The sequence below is a fragment of the Tursiops truncatus genome, chromosome 5, assembly GCF_011762595.2.
Source record: "Tursiops truncatus isolate mTurTru1 chromosome 5, mTurTru1.mat.Y, whole genome shotgun sequence".
Taxonomy (NCBI): domain Eukaryota; kingdom Metazoa; phylum Chordata; class Mammalia; order Artiodactyla; family Delphinidae; genus Tursiops; species Tursiops truncatus.
In genome coordinates, this window is record NC_047038.1 from 37,869,527 (window position 1) to 37,892,702 (window position 23,176).

A 23,176-nucleotide genomic window follows, 5' to 3' on the forward strand; every position below is an offset into this window, starting at 1 on the left:
TCAAGCTTCCAACTTTAACACGTGTGTACAGATGACAATAAACGCAGACACGGCCCGACCACGATCACAGACCACATTGTGAACACGGACCCATACTTACAGCATAAATGCCGCCGTCGTGAGCCTTGCTTCCTCCCAGGGCACACAATTTCTCCCCCGTCTTCCCGTCATAGATGTAGATCTTTCAGGAAACACAAACAGATGCAGATCAGGCGTGCGTGTGTGGAGGCCCAGCCTGCTGGCACGCTAAATGAGCTCCTCATTCCTGCTCCACCATCAAGAGGGAGGCATCAAGACTGTGGCTCTTACAACAAAGAATCTAGAGACAGATGAGTTTCGAGCTCCTTTAAAAGGAGAGAGATGGAGAGACGGGTCTACCATGCTTTGAGGACAGAGCCCCTTAACTGAGCTGCATCCCAGGAGGGGGAAGGAGGGAACTGTACATCGACACCAGCTTTACTAAGTCTGCCTGTTCTGAACCATCGCAGAGGACCAAGAGACGAACCCCTCCCTCCAGGACCCGCAGCCCTTACCTGACCGTCGGCCCCGGCTGTGGCAAATCTGTTCCCATCAGGAGAGAACCGCACACAGTTGACGAAGCGGCTGTGGTCCTGCAGGAAGTGGGACAGTTATCCGGTGACAGGCAGTTCAGGAAAGCTCTCTATGCACCACGCGGTCCACAACCACCACGCGTGTGGATGCCAGTCCATGGAAGATTTTAGAGCTCAGCGTGAGTCCCAGCCCGCCCGCCGTGGCCGGGTGCATCTCTGCCTGGAAGGCCCCCCTCCGCTGTGACGTGCTCCCTGAGCTCCGTAGACAGTAACGCCCCCCACCCGCCCTCCAGCCCCGGAAGGGGGCTCAAGGCCGGAACCCTTAGGCTTATGAGGCCGGGACCGTGAGGCCTCATCCCCGAGTCCCCAGGGCCTGGCCCAGGCCCGGCACACGGCAGGTGCTCAGCGGGCATTTGCTGAACAAACTGAGGTTTTCAAGAAATTAAACAGTGGTGATGACCTTTGTGGGAACAAGAGTCTGAGTGACTGAGGAGATGTGATCTCCAGGGGCGATTCTGTTACCTGAATAAGTAAATGAACTCATTCTTTCCTCAGTCAAGAAGGGTCTGCATCAGAGAATGATCCTCTGAAAACCCCACCAGCCACCCATGCAGAGCCTGGCTGCTCTCCCACCCCACCTGCAAGCACGCAGGAAGCGTTAGCCATCAACTCTCCTGAAGGTGCGTGGGGTGAACTGCCCCTGCAGCCATGGACGCCCAACCTGCAGGAAAAGCAATTCAACTCAAAGTGCATCACCTGCACCCATCAAGGTAAACCACCAACAATTTTAAAACAGGAGCTGCTGGGGTGGTAGGAACCGCATGTGTTTGACTGTGTAACGTTATGGGTTGACTTGTGTCTTGAAAAGGTAGGTTGACATCCCAGTACCCGTCAATGTAACCTTACTGGAAACAGGGTCTTTAAAGGTGTACTCAAGGTGAGATGAGGGCCTTAGCGTGAGCCCTGATCCAGCACCACTGGTGTCCCTATGGGAAGAGGGAGATTCGGACTCGGTGCAGGCACAGGGAGACCACGTGAAGATGGAGGCAGAGCCTGGGTTATCCCCCCACAGCCAAGGCCTGTTTCGCCTTCTTGGTTTCTCGGGTACATCTATCCTGCTTCCACGGCCGAGCCTTCCTGCTCTAGGGTTTGTGTTCTGAGCTGGAGGACGGCCATTTCCCAGGAGGCGCACAACGCAACAAAAGCAATGATCTTTCCAAACTGGGATCTCTCAGGCCCTCTGACTGTTCTTCCCCCATGACTGTCACTCACCCATCATCCTACCACCTCGAGGAGCCCCGGGGAGCCTCGGGCGGCCCTGGGGAGCCTCGGGCACTCTTCCTTCTACAGGAGACAGGAGCCTGGAGAGGCTGGGTTCTGAGAGCCCAGTCTACGGTTTCTCGTCCAGAGCTCTCTACGCGAGCAAGCTGGCCCCGGGCCCTGGCCAGGAGGCAGGCAAGCCGGGCGGGGAGCCAGCTGCACAGCCAGGGCCCGGGGCCCTCTGTCCCTCGGGTGGTTCAGAGCCCGTGGTGGGAGGGCTGCTGAGACAAAGCCCCCAGGCCTCTCCCAATCCCCCCAGGACCACTCTGTGGGAAGGGGAGGATGGACAGGCAGACACAGCTCCTCCTGGAGGAGGTCAAAGGCAAAGCTCTTAAGTGACAAAACCTCCCACACAACTGCCCAAACGTCTGGTCCTCTTGTCCTGACATCTACTGGCTGACCCGGCCCTGCTGCTCCGGGGGAGGAGGCTGGGGCCGGCTCCCTGGGACGGACGGAGCCCCGGCCAGACCCCCCGAGGACCAGGGTGCCGAGAGCTCCCCTGGGTGGAGCAGACCACGGGGCTGAAGGGGGGCTGCGGTGGGCGGCGTGAGGAACACGCCGTGAACCAGAGGGACCCTCGGCTACACTGCAGTTCCAACTCGTCAAACTCCAGGCACAGTGGTTCCCTGAGAGAACAGGACCGGCCCCCCCACCCACCCAGCTCAGGGGTCAGGGTGCCACAGCGGGGCCAGCACAGACACCAGGCCAGAGCCACCCTGCTTACGCCACTGCCCCCGCTCCCCTGACCACCTGCCCCCCTCTGCGCCCCTGGTGCTACAGGGGACGTCACGCATGTGGACGTGTCTGTCGTCTGTCTCCCTGCCAGGGCCAGAACAGGCCTCCCTTCCCCAGGCCCAGAACAACACGGGCTCCCGGGGTTCAGACTGGACAGGGAAGACGCCCACCCTGGGGACCAGGTGCTGTGGCTTTAGAAAGTTCTCCCTGTCAGGTTTTCTTGCAACTTGAGCCAAGAGGCCAAATGAGCAGGAGACTGATGTCTGCTCCTGAAATAGCCCATTTAAAGGGAGGAACAGTGAACAGCCCATTAACCAAAAAAATGAGGGCTAAAAATAGCCCGGTCCACAGGGAGGGGAGGCCGGAGGACCAGGAAGGAACGGGCTTGGGGAAATATCATGGGGGGGGCGGTTCAGACGAGTGGGCTGGGCTCCTGGCCCCCGTCCCTGCTAACCGTCCTGGAGGGGCAGCACCACTCCAGGCGGCCACCTCCGGGGGTGGGGCTGTCCCGCCCGGCCTCAGTCACAACCAAGCGGAGCTCTGGCTGGAACCTCCCCACCGTAATCACCCCCCAACCCTGTTATCACCTGTCCCCCCATCATTACCTCCCTCACCCAGTCATTACCCCTCCCCCTCAGCACTGAGAAACCCGAGATGGGGGCAATTAGCAATCATTAGGTAATGCACCCAAGTCCACGTCACCGACAGGGACGCAGCACCACTGGGCGCCACGGCGTGACCAGCCCGTCAGCTCAGGTGTCCCTGGGAGCCCTCCCGGCTCCACCAGCCTCAGCTGTGCCCTGCAGCAGGACTCCTACCCTCACGCTGAAATGCCCTGTGCCCACCTGCCGCGCTCCCTCGTCACAGGCTTGTGGAGGGACAAGCAGTTCAGACGCCCGTGCCCAGCACCCCGCTGCCTTACCGAGAGCAGCATGTGCCTCCACGGTCCGCACTGCAAAAGTGGGCGTCCACCCCGACCTGGAACGCTGCCTCGCCCTCCCCTTCAGGCCACTGCACCCTCCTAAACCGGGCTCCCTGTTCTCTCTGCGAGGTCCTCCCTTAAAGTGCCTGGAAGGGCAGCACCGCATCCCTCGCCCTGCCTTTCCCGTCACCCAGCACAGATCTGCCTGCCCAGTTACCACTTTCCCCTGGAGAAAGAGGACCTGATGAAGGCATGAAAGGCTCCTTCTAATCCTCTTTGGGCCACTGACCATCCACGGAGCTTTGCCGGGTCACTCCCTGCCATCGGCTCAGGAGTTCACCGGGAAGGAGACCGACTCTGCTGACCTCCCGGCACAACAACCACAGACGCACACACAGCTTTCTGAAAAGCCGGCACAGGGGCCGTGTGTGTGTGTGTGTGTGCGCGCGCGCACGCGTGCGGGTGTGTTGGGGCCAGTGCAAGGCGGGCACCTGATACACACTTCAACTCAAGCTTCCGTCTTCTGCCCTGTTGTAAGGACACAGGGAACAGGAAAAAAACAACCAGAAAACCTTGCATTTTAGAGCTCAAATTTTACTTGTCTAGGAAGGTGATACTTGTAATAACAGCAGAGACAGAGATTCCTAGAAGGAAGTGTAACTCCCCGTCAGGTAACGTGTGAGACACACAGGTGACAGGTTGTGCAGCCCACCCGCGCGGAGGAGGGAAGGCCAGGCGTCCCCTTTGCCGCCAGGTGCGGTTGGGTGGCCTGTTCTCAGAGGCTTGGGCAGATGCGGCAGGTAGTTTCCAGTCCAGATCACACGGTCACAGACTGACAAGCAGGCCCAGGGCAAATAAGAGTCCTGACACTTGTTGCTCTGAGCAATCATTTCATCAGACACACGCTATCCCACGTACTGTGGACACAGCCCTCAGAGGCGCCCCCCTAGGAATGTCTGCGGTCACCTGGGCAGCCAACCTGCTCACCTGACAGAGGAAGACGCAGAGGCTGGAGAGGCATAGAAACTCGCCCAAGGCGACAGCGGGCCAGGTGCACAGACACACGGGTGAGCTAGAGACGCTTAGTGGGGCCTGTTACTACACATCCAGACGTGTCTATCACAGGAATGCACTCAGCAGGAAGAAGGCTCCACGGGAGAGGCAAGGTCCACCTGCCCACTTCTTTTCAGGCCACCCTTAGGGCCTCAAAGGGGAACCTAAACCCCTACGCACAGGACACCAGAGGTGGACACCGTGCTGTCCATGGCCTCTGTCCCACAGCCAGTCCCCTGTGACCCTGGAGTCACTGCCCCAGGTGGACTGGGGCTAATTCCAGGGGAAAGCGTCTTCCACCTGGTGTTCCTACAGCCTCTCAGCCCGTTTCAGGTTCAGGTAAACAAGGACAGAGGACCAGGCGGGAACCAGGGCAGTCTGGCTAAAGTTGGGCCATGAATCAGCTTCGTCTTCACTCTCACTCTGCCACCATGAGAAGCTGGTTTAAGCTAACGAACTCATGAACAAGAAGGAAAAGCAACTGGACCCCTGCACTCAGGCCAGCAGGGAGGACGGGTGGCCTGACTTGCTCCACACGGCCGCCCCACGTGTCTGCAACACTGCTTTCCTTCCGTGCGGGGCTGTTGTTCTTGGAGTTGTTCTGGCCTGTACTGGAATTCGGAACACCACTTATTCCTTTTTGAGGCAGCAATTTGAACTCGACCCCTCTGTGCTCCTAACATAATCACCCCTTACCCCACGGTCCTGAACAAGGTCAAGAGGAAGGTGGCAGGAGCTGGAACGGGACGGAAGGGCAGCCCTGCATGCTACAGCTTTACTCTGCGGCCGTGAGGGCCTAGGGCGTTTACACGGAAAAGTCACAGGCTGATCTCAAGTTGTCAGCGTCTTACAAGGCTTTTCAGGTGGGTGTGGGGGATCCGAGTGTCCTCCTGTCCTTCCTGCTTGAGGCCAAATGAGCCTGTTAGTCCTTTCCAGCAGAAAGAAACACAACAATTCCTGACGGACACTGAGATGTCCACCAGCATCTCTCCTGTCGTCCCCACAGCTCTGCGGGGCCACTGGAGGAGGGTCATCTTCACCCCGTTTCCTGGGGGCCCAGAGGCACGGCCAGCTAGAGGGCCGCAGAGCCACCACCTGCAGCACTGGGCTGCCACCCCATGTCCCCCATTCTTGGTCCACAGCCCCTTCTGATCTCTCACTAGGTCCTTACGCAGGAAGACCTGGGGACAAGCTGTGTGCCCACCCTGGAGACAGGTGCCTGCCAGGGCCACAGGGTGAGGGCAGCGCTCTCAAGTTAGAAAGGAAGGGCTTCCCCGGTGGCACAGTGGTTGAGAGTCCGCCTGCCGATGCAGGGGACGCGGGTTCGTGCCCCGGTCCGGGAAGATCCCATATGCCGCGGAGCGGCTGGGCCCGTGAGCCATGGCCGCTAAGCCTGTGCGTCCAGAGCCTGTGCTCCGCAACGGGAGAGGCCACAACAGTGAGAGGCCCGCGTACCGCAAAAAAAAAAAAAAAAATCTATGAAAGAAAGGAAAACGGAAAGAGGAAGAACCTTTGGACAAGTCCCCAAGTGAGCACACGGGAAAGCCTGGCAGGGTGGTGAGGGGCACAGATTCGGGACAACTCTGGACTCGAATCCTGGCTCCAGTCACCCACCACCGAACCGCTCCGTGCAGGGTTTAACCCACATCTGCAAGGAAGAAATGAATCCTTCTGGGGGGGTGGGGACAGGGAAAGGAGCCCCGCCCATCCACAGCCCAGATTATGGCCACGTGAAGCCAAACAGAACACGTGTGGCGGGCGTGGGGAGCAGGGCTACTTCACGGGTACGAGCTGGGACGGCCTCTCGCTGCCAAGGAAACCTCCCCTCCCCCCTCCCCTGGGTGCAGAGCAGGAAGCCCAAGTACTTGACTCAGCCTGACTCACCGGTGTCCCAGGGTACTTTATCACACTAAAAACACATCGACCTTGAACCATGGCCTCCAACATAGTACCACCACCTCCCCATGAGCAGCAGCCCCGGAGTCAGCCTCTGGGAGAAGCGGGGTGTCGGGAGGGACTCCAGGCTGCCCGCCCTGCAGGGCGCAGAAGCCAGCCAGGCCCCACTCGGTGGCCCCGGGATGAATCCAACCCCATTTTACTACAAACAGGTAACCTGGAGAGCCCCTCTGCAACTGAGCCGAGACCTACCTGTGTCTGGACATGCTGCCCACGGCCCAAGTCTTGTCCCCAGGGACCACCCCTGGGGACCCACCGAGGACCATCACCGCCTTCCCGGCCACGCCCTGCCTTCTCTTTGGGCTTCACTGCATTGTCATCAAAGTTAACAGGACTCCTCAGCCAGCCAGTAACATTCGAGACACGCCCCCAGACCTCGGCCAACCCCAGCCCAGCCGCCTCCAGAGAAAAGAGCTGGCCGTAAAGCACCGCGCATCCTCCGCGCTGCGGCTCAGCGTGGTCACTTCCACCTCCACCCCTGGTGCTGGCTGCCTTTCAAGTGTTTTCACAAGACAAACTGGGAGGGCAGGTTCAGAACCATGGCTGCCATGACACCAGCCTGAGGGCCATCCCCTGCCAGGCGCCCTTCCTCTGTGCTCCAGCCTCAGACCCCAGGTCAGGAAACAAGCATCGTGGGCCGCTCTGGGCCTGTGGGCCCTATGCACAGATCAAATCCATGGTTAAAATGCTCTCATGTCCATGTCTCCACGCCCATCTTGCAGATGGGAAAGGTGAGGCTTCGAGGGTTCAGGCACTTGCCTCAGTCAGGGAGCACGTACAGAGCTGGGACTGAGGCCCCGAGCCATTTATACCCAAAACCTGTGTCACTCCACTGGGGCGTTTAGAGCACATACCCACAGGCAAAGCACCTAACCCTGCTCACCCTGTATCACTTTACAGGTGTGACCCTGCCCATATCATCTCTCCCGGGAGGTGCAGGAGGGAACAAAACCAGACATTCCTGGAAGCCCACCTCCTCTGCCACTCTGGTGGCTCAGTGGATCTCAAGCTGGTGCAACTAGAGGGCAGGCTGCCGCTGGGCCTGAGCTCCCCTTTCTAACAAGGCACCTCCGGGCCAGGATGCTCGCCTGGTCTCACAGCATCAGAGTTGTGCTTACCCCCACCCAGAAATACACCCATCATCCCAGGGCGACCCCCGCCCCATCCTGGCATTAATGCTGGGCGCCCGTGACCTTCTGCCATCAGCTTCTAACAGGTCTAGACTCCACTGGCTTCATATACAAACCATAAAGTTCACCGGAAAACCACCCTCCGGAGAAGCCCACTCACGCCAATTGTGAACTTGAACTTGAATGGTGGCCCCTCAAAGAATGCAGCGCAGTTGTCGTCGCTGCCGGTCACCAGGCGGTATGGCCGGCTCTGCTTGATGTCCACGCTGTTGATGACTTTGTTGTGTCCCGTGATCTCGCCCACAGAAGAGCCGCTGTCCCACAGGAAGACGGCTCCGAACCTTTACCCAGGAAGGGAGTCACAGGAGAGAAAAGTCAGTCCTGGGAAGGTCACCACGGGCAGTTGTGTCCCCAGCAGTCAGAGGGCAGTGATGCTGGCAGGGCAGCCCTGCTCACAACTGTGCTTCATACACGCTCCCCAAAAGAGCCAACACTGACGGCACCCAGGATTTGTCTGAAGGATAGGAGAACAAGCAGAAGCAGTCCCAAGTGCCTCTGGGAAGGGACTGCACGTCTGTGTCTTATGGCCCAGACCCAAGGAGCCTCCCACATGAAGGTGCCTTAAAAGCACCTGCCAGGGAACAGCTCGAGGCTTCATCAGTTTCACAGCAGTTTTAATAAGGGGTGGGGGGCGGGGGAGTGGATGGGGGGGGTTGGGGTTGGGCTGGGGACCAGGAAACACATTGGTTACCATCCCCTGCTAGAACGGAGATGCTGCCTTGCTGTCAGCCAGCAGTCTACAGTCAACGAAAATGTATTGTTTGGGTTACCATTTGTGACCAACAGGAATGACCTGAAGAAAAGCTATGGAAGAATGAACACCTATCAGAACACACATTACGAGGAGCCTCTAGGAAAGGGAAACAAAGATATGTGTCTGACAAGTACAAGTGATTGAGGGCGGCAGAGGTGCCGGGGAGGGAACCCTGACTGCACTCGGAATAAGACACCTGGGTTGCAGTACTGACCCTGCTGGTCACTGGCTCCGTGAGTGCAGCAGCCCCCCGGGGCCGCCCACCCAGCGTCCTGTCACCCCTCCTCCCTCCTCAGTAAGGTGGCCATGGGGTGTGCCCAACTAGGGAACACACCCGGCCTCACTCTCGGCAGGTGCGGTCGTGGCGTTGCTGCTGGGAGGGACCCGATAACACTCTTAGGAGCTGCATCGCTTTCACCTGCTCCCTTTCCTGCTTCCTGCTGCCTGGATCGTGGGCAGGACAGCTGGGGTTCTGGGAGGTGAAGTGCCAAGGACATCAGATCAGAGAAGGTGCCTGGGCCTGGAGACAAACCCTGGGGGTTCCCGTGGTTACGTGTGGTTTTCCCTTGTGTGTTGCCGAAGTCCACCCTGAAGGAAGCCCAGCACCCACAGGACTCAGCACACACCAGTCCAAGCTGCACCGACGTCAACGCACCCCTCCCACCGGGGGCGTGCGGGAAAGAAAGCAAAGCAAGGGACACAGGCAGGAGGGGTCGAGGCCAGACTCACTTCTCCCTTCCTTCCCCGACCACTGCGATCCTCTTACTGTCTTCCGTCCAAGCAATGTCCTTGATCTTCCCAGCGAAAGGCTGATACTCATACTTCAAGAGGTGCTCCTTCTGCGTGGTATCCCAGACCCTCAGCTTCCCAGATACATCTGCGGACACAACAGGGCGGCGAGAGCCACATTCACCACTGTGCCGGGGCCACGTGGGCACAAGGCATGGCCACCCAGCACCACCCAGGGTTTTGGAGCTGGCCGGGCGTAGCTGGGAGAAGGCGTGTGTGTTCATCAGATAAACAACACCCAGCCACCGTCAATCAGAGCCTGCTGCCTCCATGAGGACCAACAGGGGGTCTCTGCATTTCTCCAGGCATCACAGGGGTCTCAAGCCCCGCATGGGTGTCAGGAAGCCCAGGGACGCACGGTGGCAACCCCCCCTCCTCCCCGCCGCCCAGGAAGCAGCTTGGGATATGACTGTATTCCTTTCCTTGGAGGGTTACCTAACTGGCATACAGGCCCCGGGACACTCAGGAACTAAAGATCTTCATTTGTAAAACATGACAGTACTAGTGACACTGCATCTCCCGTGCAGGGGCTGCAGTCACCAGTACAAACGAGGGCACTGCTGTGTGTGCAGCTGGGCAGCCTGGGGCATGCTGGGTCCCACACAGGGGCCCCACCTGGGTCTGCAGGTCCCATTCCCCTCCCAGCTCCTTCCCCGCCTCGGGCAATCGGCAGCCCCTACTCGGTAGAGCAAGGCACCATCCCACCACTCATGGCTGAGCCATGAGTGAGACCCTCTTGTGAGACACGCAGGTGGCTGCTGGAAGGAGTCTCGCTACAGGCAGAACTTCACGCCAGGCCTGTTCTCACTGCAGCATTTGCAGCAGATCGGTGATAAAGTAACACCCCCTTCTCTCCCCACCACCATCCCATCACCAAGTTCCCAGCACCAACCCCGACACATCCCCTTCCCAACTGAGCACTGACTTCCCAAATAAGGAGGAAAAGTGGAGCATTTTAAACTAACTCTTGAGGCTAAGACCTCAGCCCCGCGTAGGTCTGGGCCAATTCCCCCCAGCATGTAAGCTCGAGTTGTATCCAGGACCCCTGGCCACTTTAGCACTGAACGCAAGGTCTACAGACTGTTCGAGTGGGAACAGCTTTCAACTTCTGTTCGGGTCCAGTTGAGGGTGGGCGTCGGCTGCAGACATGGCCCTTGCCCCACATGGCTCTGTAGGCCTAAAACACCACCTACAACTGCATCCACAAGAGGGGGGGATAACATGCCACCAGAGGGCTGCTGTGACGATAAAATGAGTCAACACGTATAAAGCCTTAGACTAGCCCCCAGGACACCGCAGACACTTGCAACGAGTTAGACTTAGTTCTGTCAGTGAGTTAACTAAGGCTCTGCAGAAGCCACTGGAGACCCCTCCCCGTGGGCAAACACGCGGGGCTCACGTCCGCCGTGGCACAGATGAGACGCTAGCCTCCCTGTGAACAGCACTCACGAGGGGGTCCCGGGGGCCCTGGTCTCTGGATGAGGTCCAGCCAGACTGCCTGGCACGCGGCCCGAGGCGGGCTCCAAGGCTGACCCGAGCCAGTTAAGTCCCTTGGCTAAACAAATGGGCCAACGGGGAAAGAAAAGGAAGGGGCAGAGGCCGGAGCCAGAAAAGGAGCACTGTGTGTACAGGAAGGAAACACACACTCACGCGTGTGCTCACATTCCCGCTCTCCACCCCATGAACTCAACGGGCAACCCGCTTGTACCTCCCTCAGCTCAGCCCGCCTCCAGGCCAGGCATCCTAGTTATTCTCCCACTGTCTCCCTGCCCGGACCATCAGCCTCTTCTGATGGGCCCAACTCATGCATTTGATTCTTTTCAGAAGCAGCTGGGGCTGGAAACAGACAGTGGGGCTTGGAGACCAGGCACTCAGGCCCCATCCGATGAGGGCGGCCCTGACAAGGTGCACCTGGGCACAGCACAGACCAGGCATCTGCTGGCGCGCGCGCGCGCGCACACACACACACACACACACACACACACACACACACACACACACACACACACACACACACACACACACACACACACACACACACACACACACACACACACACACACACACACACACACACACACACGTCCACGCACTTACAGGACTACGGAGAAAAGCACTGCAGTGCAAGGGGACAGACGGTGACAGCGGGGAAGGGGTTCCTTCCCTCCAACAAGGCCTCCTTGCACCACTGGGAACAGGTCTCCTCCCGGACAATAAGCTGCATCCGGTAATGGCCATTCGTGGTGAGCCTGCCCCCCACGCCGCCTTGGTGTGGAACACACACCAGCATTGCTGGGGCAGCAGCGGCGGGGACAGCCTCTGCTCACACCTGCTCTGGCTCTGCAGCCTGGTCTCTCCTCCCACGTGCCTCACCTGAGCAACCCTCACATCCTTCTCAGGGCACGGAGAACCCTATCCACGAGAGCCTCTACCCCGCAGCCTGGGAAGATCCCCTAGAAAGGGAAATCGGGCCCCGGAATGGCTCCGCCCTGAGAACATCACACAGGACCCAGGGTTCCCCAGGGCACAGACTGCCGTCTCATTCAGAGCTGGGGGTCCAGCCCCTGGCATGGGCTCCTCCCACGGGCCTTCCAGAAGGTTCGATCATTTTGCAGAACGTGGACCAGCCAGACTTACAGGGATCTAAAGACTCGCAGATCTGAGGTTGGAAACCGGTCTGGGAGTGACTGCAGGGTTCCCGAGGTACGGGGACCCCTGCCCTCAGGGACCCCAGCCCCACCCCAGGCACACCGGGTGCCGGGTAACCCACTTAGCCAGAGGGCACAGCACCTCATCTCCAAACCCTACACACCACACTATTTTTATGTTTAGCCCAGAGCCCTAATCTCTGCAGTAAATGTTTTGTAGTCTTTGTTCCATTCAAAGGGCCAGCTCGCTAGAAACATAAAATACACTGCCCACGCCTGCCTGCAGCCCAACCTCCCTCACTTCCCCCACCAAGTCAGGGCGCTTGTACGAGAGGAAAACGTCAGATGGAGCCTTTACTTCTGTGGACTGTCCTTTGCAACGGTCTCTGCACCAGCATTTGAAGACCGTGATTCCTGTCTGGTTAAACTACCTGCCTGGGGACCGGAGGGCAGGCCTGGGCTCGTGAGTGACTCAGCAGCCGGGCCACAGCTCAGAGAGCAGCCAGGGAAGCTGTGCCAAGCACACTTCTCTCCTGAGAAGACACGGTTTTAGAAGGCACCAGGCCCAAATCATGGCGCTTTAAACGAAGGGGAGTTCTGCTGGCAGGCAGGGGTGGGGGGCGGGGAAATCACAGGGCTGGAGTAAATCGTAGGATATAAATTAGAGCAAGTTTTACAGATGGAGTCAGAGTAGGTCTAAACATAAAAATCATTAAGTGACCACTTTGTGCCAGCTCCTGGCCAAACCCTTCACACACAACCTCGGGCGGCCAGCATTAGCCGTCAGCCAGCACGCCTGTCACCCTGGTGCGTCCGGGCATTCAGTGACAGACACCACGGTCCCCTGTGGTGCCCACCAGTGCCAGGGCTGCCCCAGGCATTGTACATGCATTGCTGCACCGGGTCCTCCCCAAACCGATCTGGTAGGAACTAACAGTCCCAGTTTACAGAAGAGGAAATTAAGGCCCATGAAGGTAAGTTATTTAAGGAAGGCTGCACAGCTAGGAAGGGGCGGCCCCTTCCGGGACAGGTCTGCATTGCCTGCCATGCAGGGAGTGACGGCACTGTAGATAACCGGCCAGCGGGGTGTATGATGCCGGCCCTCCCCCACCGGCCGTTAGTTCTTTCAGCAATTTGCTCATTTCTGTCACTCTCCAGGGAGGCTGATGAGGCCCACATCAGCTCATCCACCTGGCTCTTCATGGGGCCTGAGACCAGGCTGGACACAGGCAAGACAGCCAACACTTGCTGAGTGTATGAATGAACGAATGGGAGACTCGTGGTAAGCCACGCTAACTTGTGTGCCTCCCTTTCTCATCTGTAAATAGTAAAAGACCAGCCTCGAGGAATCGGGTGAATAGAGCATCCTACAATGTGATGAGCTCATGTCCCTCCTCTTGCCCAGCCCGGCTGGATGGAGCCAAGGCCCTGACCACCAATGGAACAAGTGCTTGCCTGAGGCTGGCGGTGTGCTCGGTACAGGGAACGGAACAGCAAAAGGTGACATGAGACAAAGCTGCAAGTCAGAAACACACACACACACACACAAAATGGGCTCCGACACATCACGGTACAGCTGCCCGCAGGGGCCTCCAGCCAACCTCACGTGAGCATCTCCACTGACCTCCGAGTTGGAACCAGCTGGAACACGGACAGCTAGAGTTCTGGAAAGGGGCTTTTTGCTGGCTTACCCTTTCCTTGTCAGCCCCAACTGAAACTCATCACGTTCACCCCACCTACCATCCCCATCCTGGAGGGTCTTCCCTCTTCCTCCCTGCCTCCTCCACCCCCCACCCTCCCAAGCCAGGCGCCCAGCTTGGCCCCAGGACTGGGGGGAGGGGAGCGGCACACCACATGGACCAAGGAGCCATGCGCGAGGACAGACAGGTACCTCCAGAGGCGATGTAGAATCCGCTGGGCGCGTACTTGGCCACCACCACCTGGTGGGCGTGCTCCGTGTAGATGTCAGCAATGGCCGGGTTCTGCAGGGAGGAGACCAGAATGAACACAGGGAACGAAGAAGCAGGCAAACTGCTTTCCGCTCTCTGGATTAATGGATTTGGGCGGGAAAATAACACACACACACACACACACACACACACACACACGCACGCACGCACGCACGCACGCACGCACGCACGCACACACACACACACACACACACACACACACTGAAGTCAAAACCTCCATAAAAAAATCCCTGAAGTATACTTACCTGCCTGGGTGATACAATTCTAGGTAGTTTTTAACTCTTTTATAAAATTCGAGGTGATTTTCTTGCCTTTGTCTGCTTTTCCTTCCTTGCCAGAGTACAAACAAATATGTACTTGTGAAATATATACAGGAAATACAAGTTTCATTAGAAACTTAGAAAAAATTAGAAAAAAACCTATGACTCTCATTTTCTCCCACTTTGGGGAGCTGCCGGCTGCTGCTGCCTTCTCTGAGTCCAGTTCCCCCAAAGCGGGTCTCCCCTGTTCAGAACCAACTCTATCACAGGCTGCCAGGCAGTGTCTGACCCAAACCAGAGCCTCTGGCCTGGAGATGCGGCAACAGAGGGGGGCAGGCAGCCAGGAGCCTCTCCTCGTCCAAATCCCTTGTTTGGGAAACTGCCTTTTGTGGCACAAATCCAAGGCTGGCTGGACTCTGCAGCAAGAACAGGGCCAGCATCTGGGACCAGGAGCATCTCTGCTACTCAGCAGTAAGGTTTCAACGTAGAATTTACTCTAAGTAGATCATGGCACTCCCTCCACCCCTGCACACACAACCAACGGTTCTCAGCAAACCTGGAGCATGTGCTGTGAGATGCTCTCCATCTGTCTCCACAGCCGAGCCTCCTCCCAGGAGGGAAGAAAGACGGAGCCATCTAATCCCTGATACCCATTGACAGCTTTCCGCAAGCCAAGTGCCCGTGGAAAAGAGGCAGCTTCCCACAGGCTGTGGACACATCGGGTCCCAGGGAGGCTGCTGCAGGCACACCTAACCTGACCCCCAACTGACCCCACCTCTACGACCACCCCGTTGTCTCCCCCCTCACCCCCTCCTTATGCCCCTCGACAAGGTCAGAGGCCTGGACTCTACTCAGCCTCCCGGCCACTGGATCCCGCCCCCCATCCCACCAGAGTAAGCCCGGAGAAGCGGCCCCTAAGATCTAGCCCCGGCAACCACACTCCTGCCTTTCCTGTAAGCCCCCTGTCTCCGTAAACGCCGTGCCCTCGCCAGCAACGCCTCTCCCTGACTGCTAACACCCACTTATCAGGCCTAACTGAGGGGAAATCTGCGCGAAGCCTCCTGTGCTTCTCTCTCCTGTGCTTGCAAAGCAGTTCACACGTCCCTAAGGCAGCTATGACATACCAGTCCCTGGCCTTCTTGCCCTCTCCTCCAACTTTTCTTTGACCCGCTTCATGTGCATTTCTCTCTTTAGCCATCACAGCAGTTGGCAAATAACAGATGCTCAGTAAGTGTTTTTTTTTGGGGAAAAAAGTTTACATAGTCCTTTTCCCCCTAGGACTTAACACGCAGCATCATACGATACAGTATGTATGTGGTTCATAAATTAATCCATTGCAGAATAAACATTTGTTTAATGAAATTAGAAATATATCAGGCATCCAAAGATATTCTGAATGGCAAACAGGCACATGAAAAAGCGCTCAATGTCGTTAGCCTTCTGGGAAATGCAAATCAGAACTACAATGAGAAACCATGACATACTCACTAGAGTCAATAAATTAAGACTGATGTCACCAACACTGGCAAGGATGGGTGGGGTACAGTCTGGAATGCTTATATATTGCTGGTGGGAATGCAAAATGATACAGCCAGAAAATAGTCCAGCGTGTTATCTATGAAGATTCACTTATACAAAAACGCAGCGACCACACTCCTAGGTATTTGTCCAAGAGAAAAGCGCATGTCCACAAGACACACGTGGTTGAAGGTTCGTGACAGCCCCCAAGTGGAAACAACCCAAACATCCACCCACAGGTGCCTGGAGAAGCAAACCGCAATGTTCACCCAGCGGAACACGACTCGGCCAACAGAGAGCAACAAACAGCTAAACACCCTCAACCACAGGAAGGAGCCTCGAAAGCCTACGCTAAGTGACAAAGCCGGACGCAAAAGAGAACACACTGCGTGGTTCCTTTCTGATCAAAGTGTAGGAAAGGTAAGCCCACAGTGACAGAAAGCAGGTCGGGGCTGCCAGGGTCTGGGGGGAGGGTGGAGAGGCCGACAGAGTGCAAGGGGCAAGAGGGCGCTTTTGGGAGTAACTGGAACGTTCTGTACCATGATCATGGCGGTGGTGATGGGACAGTATCAGTTTGTCAAAACTCAAGTTGTGCACTTAAAACGGATGGATTTTATTGTACCTAAATTACGCCTCAATAAAATGATGACCCCCAGGATCCATTAAACGTCCGTCTAACCCAACCTGTCCCTGCCCAGGTTAGTCCTTTGTACCCGAACATTCTAACAGAGACAACTTCCCTCACAGAGAAGCTGGCAAAAGCGGTCTGTGGCCAGGCCACCACAAGGGCTCTTGTTCAGTTGTCCACTTTGAGGCTGACCAAGGACTCTCACACCCACATGTGGGCACTACGGATGGGAAAGCCATCCCCCCGAGGGCAATGCCCATGCTGGATGTATAGCCTGGCATTGCCCTTAGAGGGTGAGTGGGTGGCTGGTGGAAGATGAGTAAGCAGCTGCCCTGGGAGGAAGTTCTGCCCTTAAAAGGTCAGGGTGAGTGAAACCCCAGGGTCATCCCCAGCAGGCTCGGCCTTCTAGCAGGCTCTGGGCTGGATGAGACAGCACCTCGTCCGTATTCCCAATACAACTGGGGGCAAGTTCTCCAGGCTGAACATAAAGAACATAACACATCCGGCCAGCAGCAACCCCTCCCTGCTGCTCCGCACACAGGGAGGCCGGCTGCTTGAGCCAAAGATGATGCCTCCCTGTGCCCAGCGTGTCCACTGCAGGCCAGGCTCATCACAGACCAGCAGGGTCAGGACTCAGACACTCAGGGTGGGCAGCAGTTCTTCCCCTCCCCCCTCCACGGTCTCCAGGCAGAACAGGATTTGGGGTGTGCAGTTTATCTGGGGAAGCACTCGGGAACGGGGAATGAGACAGGAAGGGAAGGAAGCCAACTCCAGGAGCCGCGGGGAGACCTTCAGAGCGGGGCTGGGTTTTCTGCCCTGCCAGAGGGTGCGAGGCTGGCGTGCCCCTCCCCTGGGACTTCCTTCCTGCCCTGCCCCCATCAGGGGACAAGGGACTTCAGGCAGAAACCAGGAGGAAGCCCTGGCATTTGAGGCCCGTGGGTCTCTAGCAGATATGGGCAGAGGCAGGCAGAGCCCGTGAAAACCTCCTGTCATCTCACCGAGACCCCAGGCTCACCTCAGCCTTGCCCCTCACCCTCTACCCTGTGACTGTCCCTGCCCTGCCCCCAACCTGTGACTCCCCAACCCCACAGGCCTGCCCCAGCCCTGTCCCATCTTCTGCAACAGCTCTCAACCCCACCTTGTCTTTCTGCCCCACCCAGACTCCATCCAGTTCTTCCTGCCCCTCCTGGGACCGGGACAATATCCTGACAATGTCATTCGAACTGACCCCTCTGCCTTCCATTGATCCGCCAGGCTCTAAGTCCCAACTCTGATCGCATCATTGCAGAGGGCTGGTTCAGGGCCCAGCAGTGCAGGTGCCTTGGAGGAGGAGGCCACGCCCACCTCCCACCTGTGCGCGGAGCCCCCGCCCAGCAGCAAGCTAAGCAATCTCCCCCCCACACCTTTCCACAACACAGGGGGGAAGTCAGTAAAAGAGCCCCTCAAGGCTCTCTCACGTTCCTTTGTCCTGAGGCTCAGGTGCTGATGTCAGAGGTCACCACCGCACTTTACAGGTAAGGTTAAGGGGTGGCTCCGGCCACAGCGCATGGCGGCTTGCCACGGCACACCTGGCCCCCTGTGAACCCAATGGACATATCACGGATCGGGAAGGCCGCCCAACCACTGAAGCTGCGGGACACGGCACTGCGGAGGCCTCCAGAGAAGGACCTGGGCCTCCTCCAAACCAGGCAAAGTGAGCACGACCTTCAGGAGGATTAAGTTTCCAGAGCACTGGCTTTCTAAACACAGCCAGTTCCTAAAAGCAGGCGCTGGTGGTGGGACCTGTGCAGCAAACACAACTTGCAGGGCCCTCTGCTCACCGGCGACAAGGGCTCAACTCGAATGACTACAGAGTGACCCCGCTGCCAGGCAGCTCCACAAACCTCTGCGCTTCCAGAGCTGCAGGTCCGAATCCAGAGGCTCAGCCTGATCACAGTGCCTCAGAGGGTGGTGAGAACACACCAAGCATTGTACATTCACTCCTCCAAAGAACTCCCCGCACCTGCACCTCCTCTGGGCTGGCCCAGGGTCCAGCAGTGAACCAGTGGCTTCATACACAGTGCGATCAGCCGGCCCTGCTCAACCTTCAAGGCTCCCTCTCACCCAGAGGAACGCAGCCATACGTCTGGACCTACAGTCCAAAGTCCGTTTCCCATTCCGCCCTCGTCCCTCCTCTATCAGATCGCTAGCTGTGACTCTTCCCTTTATCTGCCTCAGTCTGGAATATCTTCCCTACTTCCTGGTCCCAGATAACCTTCTCCTAATTATCTTTTAACCTCAAGCAAAGGTGACCTCCTCCAAGAAGCCTTCTCTGATGCTCCAAGCTGGAAATATCTCTCCCAGCCCAGAAAGCTCACACTACCTTCCCTAACCTCCCTCCCCACTGCCCTTAGTACTTTCTTCCTTGGACTACATGTCATTCTTATATCCACAAAGCTTCCCACAGAGGGCAGGGCCCAGGTCTGATTCACCACTTCTTCCAACCTCCATGCACTTGTACTCCCTGTCTAGACTCCCCCCATCTCTGCTGTCTCAATGCCCTTCCTGGAGAACTCTTACTCACCTTCCAAAACCCAACTCAAAAGTGCCCTTCCTCCAGAAGCCTTCCCTGCGGCTCTGTGGCACAGCTGGTCCTTCCCTCTTGCTCCCAAAGCACTCAGGACACACTTCTTTTAAAGCGCTAACCTGGTGCGTTAGAATGTTACCTACTGGGGTTCTTCAATCACCCCTGCTGACACTTCGGGCTGCAGGACAGCCCTGTGCATTGTGGGATGTTTGGCAACACCCTGGCCTCTACCCACTAGATACCAGTAGCACAAAAATGTCTTCAGACATTGCCAAGCATCCCTTAGCAGGGTGGAAGCGGGGGCGAAACCACTTCACTGAGAACCACTGACTTAATCTTGGGCACTGTGGCTGCGGGCAGGGCTCGGCAAGATGGAATGTGTGTGGGCAACACCAAGACCGAGGATCGGATGAACCAGCTGATGATGCCTTAATCTTAGAGCAGCTTCCTAACCGGCCTCCCTTCCGCCTCCGTTAGATACAGAACCAGTTCTCTACCGCACTGCTTATCTGCTGAAACTTTTCAAGGTTCTGGTGGCCTCTGGTCAGGGCCGGGCTGTCTCAGAGCCGCCCGGCCCACAGCACCAGAGCCCCGCACCCTCTCCTGCCTGCCTGTTGCTCCCCCCAACCCCAGTACTCCAGCCACAAAACTCCACAACCTGTGTGGGGCCCTCTCGCCACCCCTTCTCCACTGACTGGTCCCTTCCTGGGCCCCCAGCTGCTCAGAAGTCCTCACGGCACGTCTCCTCTCAGCATCAGTCCCGTCTGAGTGTTGGTTTCCCTGGGAGACTGCAAGCTCCGTGAGGACAGGCTTTTGCTGGGGTGTCTCCAGAACTAGGCATGGGCTTCACTACAAAGCAGGTGCTTATAAATACTTGTAACAGGATTAACTCGGGCTCAAGTAAAGGAGGTGGAGGGGGAAGGGTGGAGGAGAGAGAAATGGAAGTGCCCACCCGGAGCCAGCTGACACGTGGGGGGGCCGCACCACGATTGGCAATGGGCGGGGGAGGGGGTGACACTGATGTCACATCCAAAGCACCTGAGGGCCACTGGCCTGGGAGCCAGTGAGGCACGTCCCCACCACTCGGGCTCCACTCGGCTCCGGGGCCTTCTCGGAGCCCGTTTCCTCAGTGCTCTCCCTGCCCTGGATCCACACGTGTGCTGCCTGCTGCTGGCTTTCTGTCCAGGCGGTAATCAAACACGCCACTTCCTCCTGTCACCCGGGGGCCCGTTTCACTCCCACCCGAGGCAGCGAGCTCCGCGCAGGCGGGTCTTCTGTGTCTGCGCTCCCCGCGGGGCGGCGGCACTCGGCAGGGACTCGGAGGCACGTGCAATGGGACAGAAGGGACGAGGTCAGTCCTTCTCCCCCACCTGAAGGGGACGCACAGGGGGCCCTTCTGCACATGACTGGCAGCAGATCATTCTGCGTGAAACTCAGCACTCAAGTTCAACACCTCCCAACCTGGTCTATATTCTGTTCAAGATGAGTCCACTGATCCTGTGACTGGAAGCAGAGCAACATCAAACTGCTACAAACACTGCGCTCCCTGGAGTTTAACTTTATAGAAATCATTTTTTCCAAATATATATACACACACACACATATGTGTGTATGTATACACATATGTGTGTGTGTGTGTGTGTGTATAAAATATATATATTAGTTCTGGAATTTAGGGACTGGGTATTTTAAAAAGCAAGCCCCAAACTTGCCCTTGTAGCAAATCTGCTGGCTGCTTCTGGCAGTGGAGGGGCCTCTGCCGGGAGGCTCACTTGCCAAAGCTGTTTTACAGGGAAGTGATCCTGGGCGGTTCAGAATATGAACAGGCTCCTTCATAGCCACTGGGAGGAACCTTCCCAGACTACATCTAGGTGATGCAGGCCTAGAGTTAAGAATGTATCAGGTTCCCTCCTTCTGGAATACTCCTTTCTGAACAGCCACATCACTGCATGCTTTTAACTGTGGAGAATTTCCTCTCCAAGGTGTGGCAATCGGATGTGTTGAAAGAAAATAGATAAGAAACACTCTTTTCTACCAGCTTAAGAAGTGCCATTATGCTGGGTTCACAAAACAACTTTTAAGGAAATAAAGTGAATGACAGCCGTGGCTCCAAGTGGAAGGTCAGCAAGGGTCTGATACCTGCTTGGTGTTAATAAAGGTAGATGCCACACAATTTAGGTCCAGCAGCCTGAACCAGGCTAAGCCTTTCTTACTTCCATGCAGTAAAACCTTTAGTGGCTGCCTATTATCTCCACGACACAGCCTGGCTTTCAAGGCCTTTCAATCAATAAATGACTTACTGAGCACCCACTACATGCCAGGTACTGTGCTAGGCCAGGACATAGCAGGTTAGGGTGGCTGCTCGCTGGCTGGCTCCCAAGGCACCATTAGCACCAAAGGACAGAGAAGGCCAGGATGGGAGCGCTATTTAGGAGGGGCCCCTGCCACATGGCAACATCTAAACAGAAACATAAAGCAAGACAGGGAGCGAGCCATGCAGCTATTTGAAAAATGAACATCTAGACAAAGGGCACAGCAATGCCCGTGTCCTGAGACCCATCTGGAGCGTGCTCCAGGGAGAGCACAGAAGCCGGGGTGCCTGGAGCCCGCGGGAGAAGGTGAGCAGTGAGGTGAGATCAAAGGTGCAAGGCTGGACAGCAAGGCCCTATCAGCCTCGGTGGGTCGGGGAGAGCAAAGGAGCAACTTGAGCTCATATTTTAATACAACTGGCCCAGCCGTGGTGCTGAGGGCAGACTAGAGGAGGGCCAGGGTGGAAGACCAGTTTGGCCTTTTGTTTTTGCAATCCAGGCGAGAGAGCATGGTAGCTTGGATGAGTAGTTCTGTCAGATTCTTAAGTCTTTGAATGTAGAGTCAATAGGACTCACTGAAGAACTAAATACGGCATTGAAGGGGGAACTAAAGAGAAGTCCAAGGTTGGGGCCTGACCAGCTGGGGAGTGGCATCGCTGTTCTGGGGACAGACACATGGGAAACCCAAATATGGTTTGGGCACATTAAGTATGAGCTGCCAATCAGACATCTGTTGGACATTCCACGATCTGGTCCCCTCCTCCCTTTCATGTCTCTTCTCTACTCTGAGCCTGTATTCCAACCAGATCACCTTCCTTCCTATTTCCGGAATGTTCATTAGATTCATGTCTTTTTCCCAGGGGTACTCTGCCCTAATTAAAAATGTACCCACCTTACTCAAGTACCAGTGGCCCACCCCCATTGAACAAAAGCCTAAATGCCTGATGTATGTCCAGAACAGAGAGGAAGGAACACATCGGCATCCCAGTGGTGGCCCTGTAGAAACTTACAAATAGATGGGAAAGGAAAGCAGATGCGCCCTCAAAAGAGAATGGTAAACTCTGGAGTACTGATAAGAATAGAAAGCTCAGAAGAACAAGCAGAATGGGTTCCACAAGTCAGGGGATGCCTCCTGCAAAGAGGGTGCTTGTCTGTGGCTGTAAACAGCTTCTCCGCTGGAAGCAGCTCCCGTTACTGGCTACCTTCACCTCGCGGAGCCTGACCCCAGTTCTGAGCAATGGGTCTACTGCAGGCGGGGCAGGGTATAAAGGAGATGCTGAAGGTTAAGAACCTTTCATGGTACCAGACACACAGTAGGTCTTCATGTGAGGTCTCCCATCTGGAAGTGAGTGTAGCCTGCCACGATGTGTGTGTGACTTGTTAGGGACAAACCCAAGCATTCATTCCACTGCACTGTATCCCTGAGAACGCTTTCGCCCATTTTATTTGACAAACTACAAGTGAGTATCTATCTACTAAGGGCCATCTCAACTTTTATTTTCTCGATATCTCAGGACCTCTCTGGAGACCTCCAGATCTTTATGATCTAAGTCCTTGGTGATGTTTCCCCCAGTTCTGAGCAAGGCGGGATACACTTTCTAGGAATCCGTATCTAGAAGAGGAGCTGTTAGCACCTTCAAGGCACATTCACACCCACCCACCCCTCTTCTGCGAGGTGCTCAGCCATCCTGGGCAAGGGAGAACTGCCAAATGGAGCTGTCTCCCAGCAGACTGCTTGGCTTGACCAGAGAGATGGGGGCAGAGCCAGAAGTACCTCATTCCACACAGGGGCCTCTCCTCTCACAGACAAGGAAACCAAGGCCCACAGAGCCCCTTCATTCCCTCAGCCAGCCCTGAGGTTCCTGAGAACACGGGCATCTCAAAAGCGACAGTTCCAACCCCCCAAGGGTAATCATGCACAACACATGCGAATTTAAGTTGACATCCCTTGGGGGCATCGCCAATCAAAATCACCCACCTACAAACTGTGCACAAGGCCCCACCCCA

At 56.6% G+C, this 23,176-nt stretch overlaps 1 protein-coding gene across 2 annotated transcripts in view; it reads right to left on the reverse strand.

Moving 5' to 3' along the window:
* Positions 1 to 23,176, reverse strand: part of WDR1 (WD repeat domain 1) — a 39,086-nt gene that overhangs the window by 14,307 nt on the left and 1,603 nt on the right. For both annotated transcript variants that reach the window (XM_073805048.1, XM_073805047.1), the window contains exons 3-7: positions 13,810 to 13,900; positions 9,211 to 9,358; positions 7,828 to 8,008; positions 534 to 611; positions 101 to 181 (exon numbers count right to left, since the gene is read on the reverse strand). In XM_073805048.1, the coding sequence (XP_073661149.1) occupies positions 101 to 181; positions 534 to 611; positions 7,828 to 8,008; positions 9,211 to 9,358; positions 13,810 to 13,900 (579 nt within the window). The remainder of the gene's footprint in view (positions 1 to 100; positions 182 to 533; positions 612 to 7,827; positions 8,009 to 9,210; positions 9,359 to 13,809; positions 13,901 to 23,176) is intronic.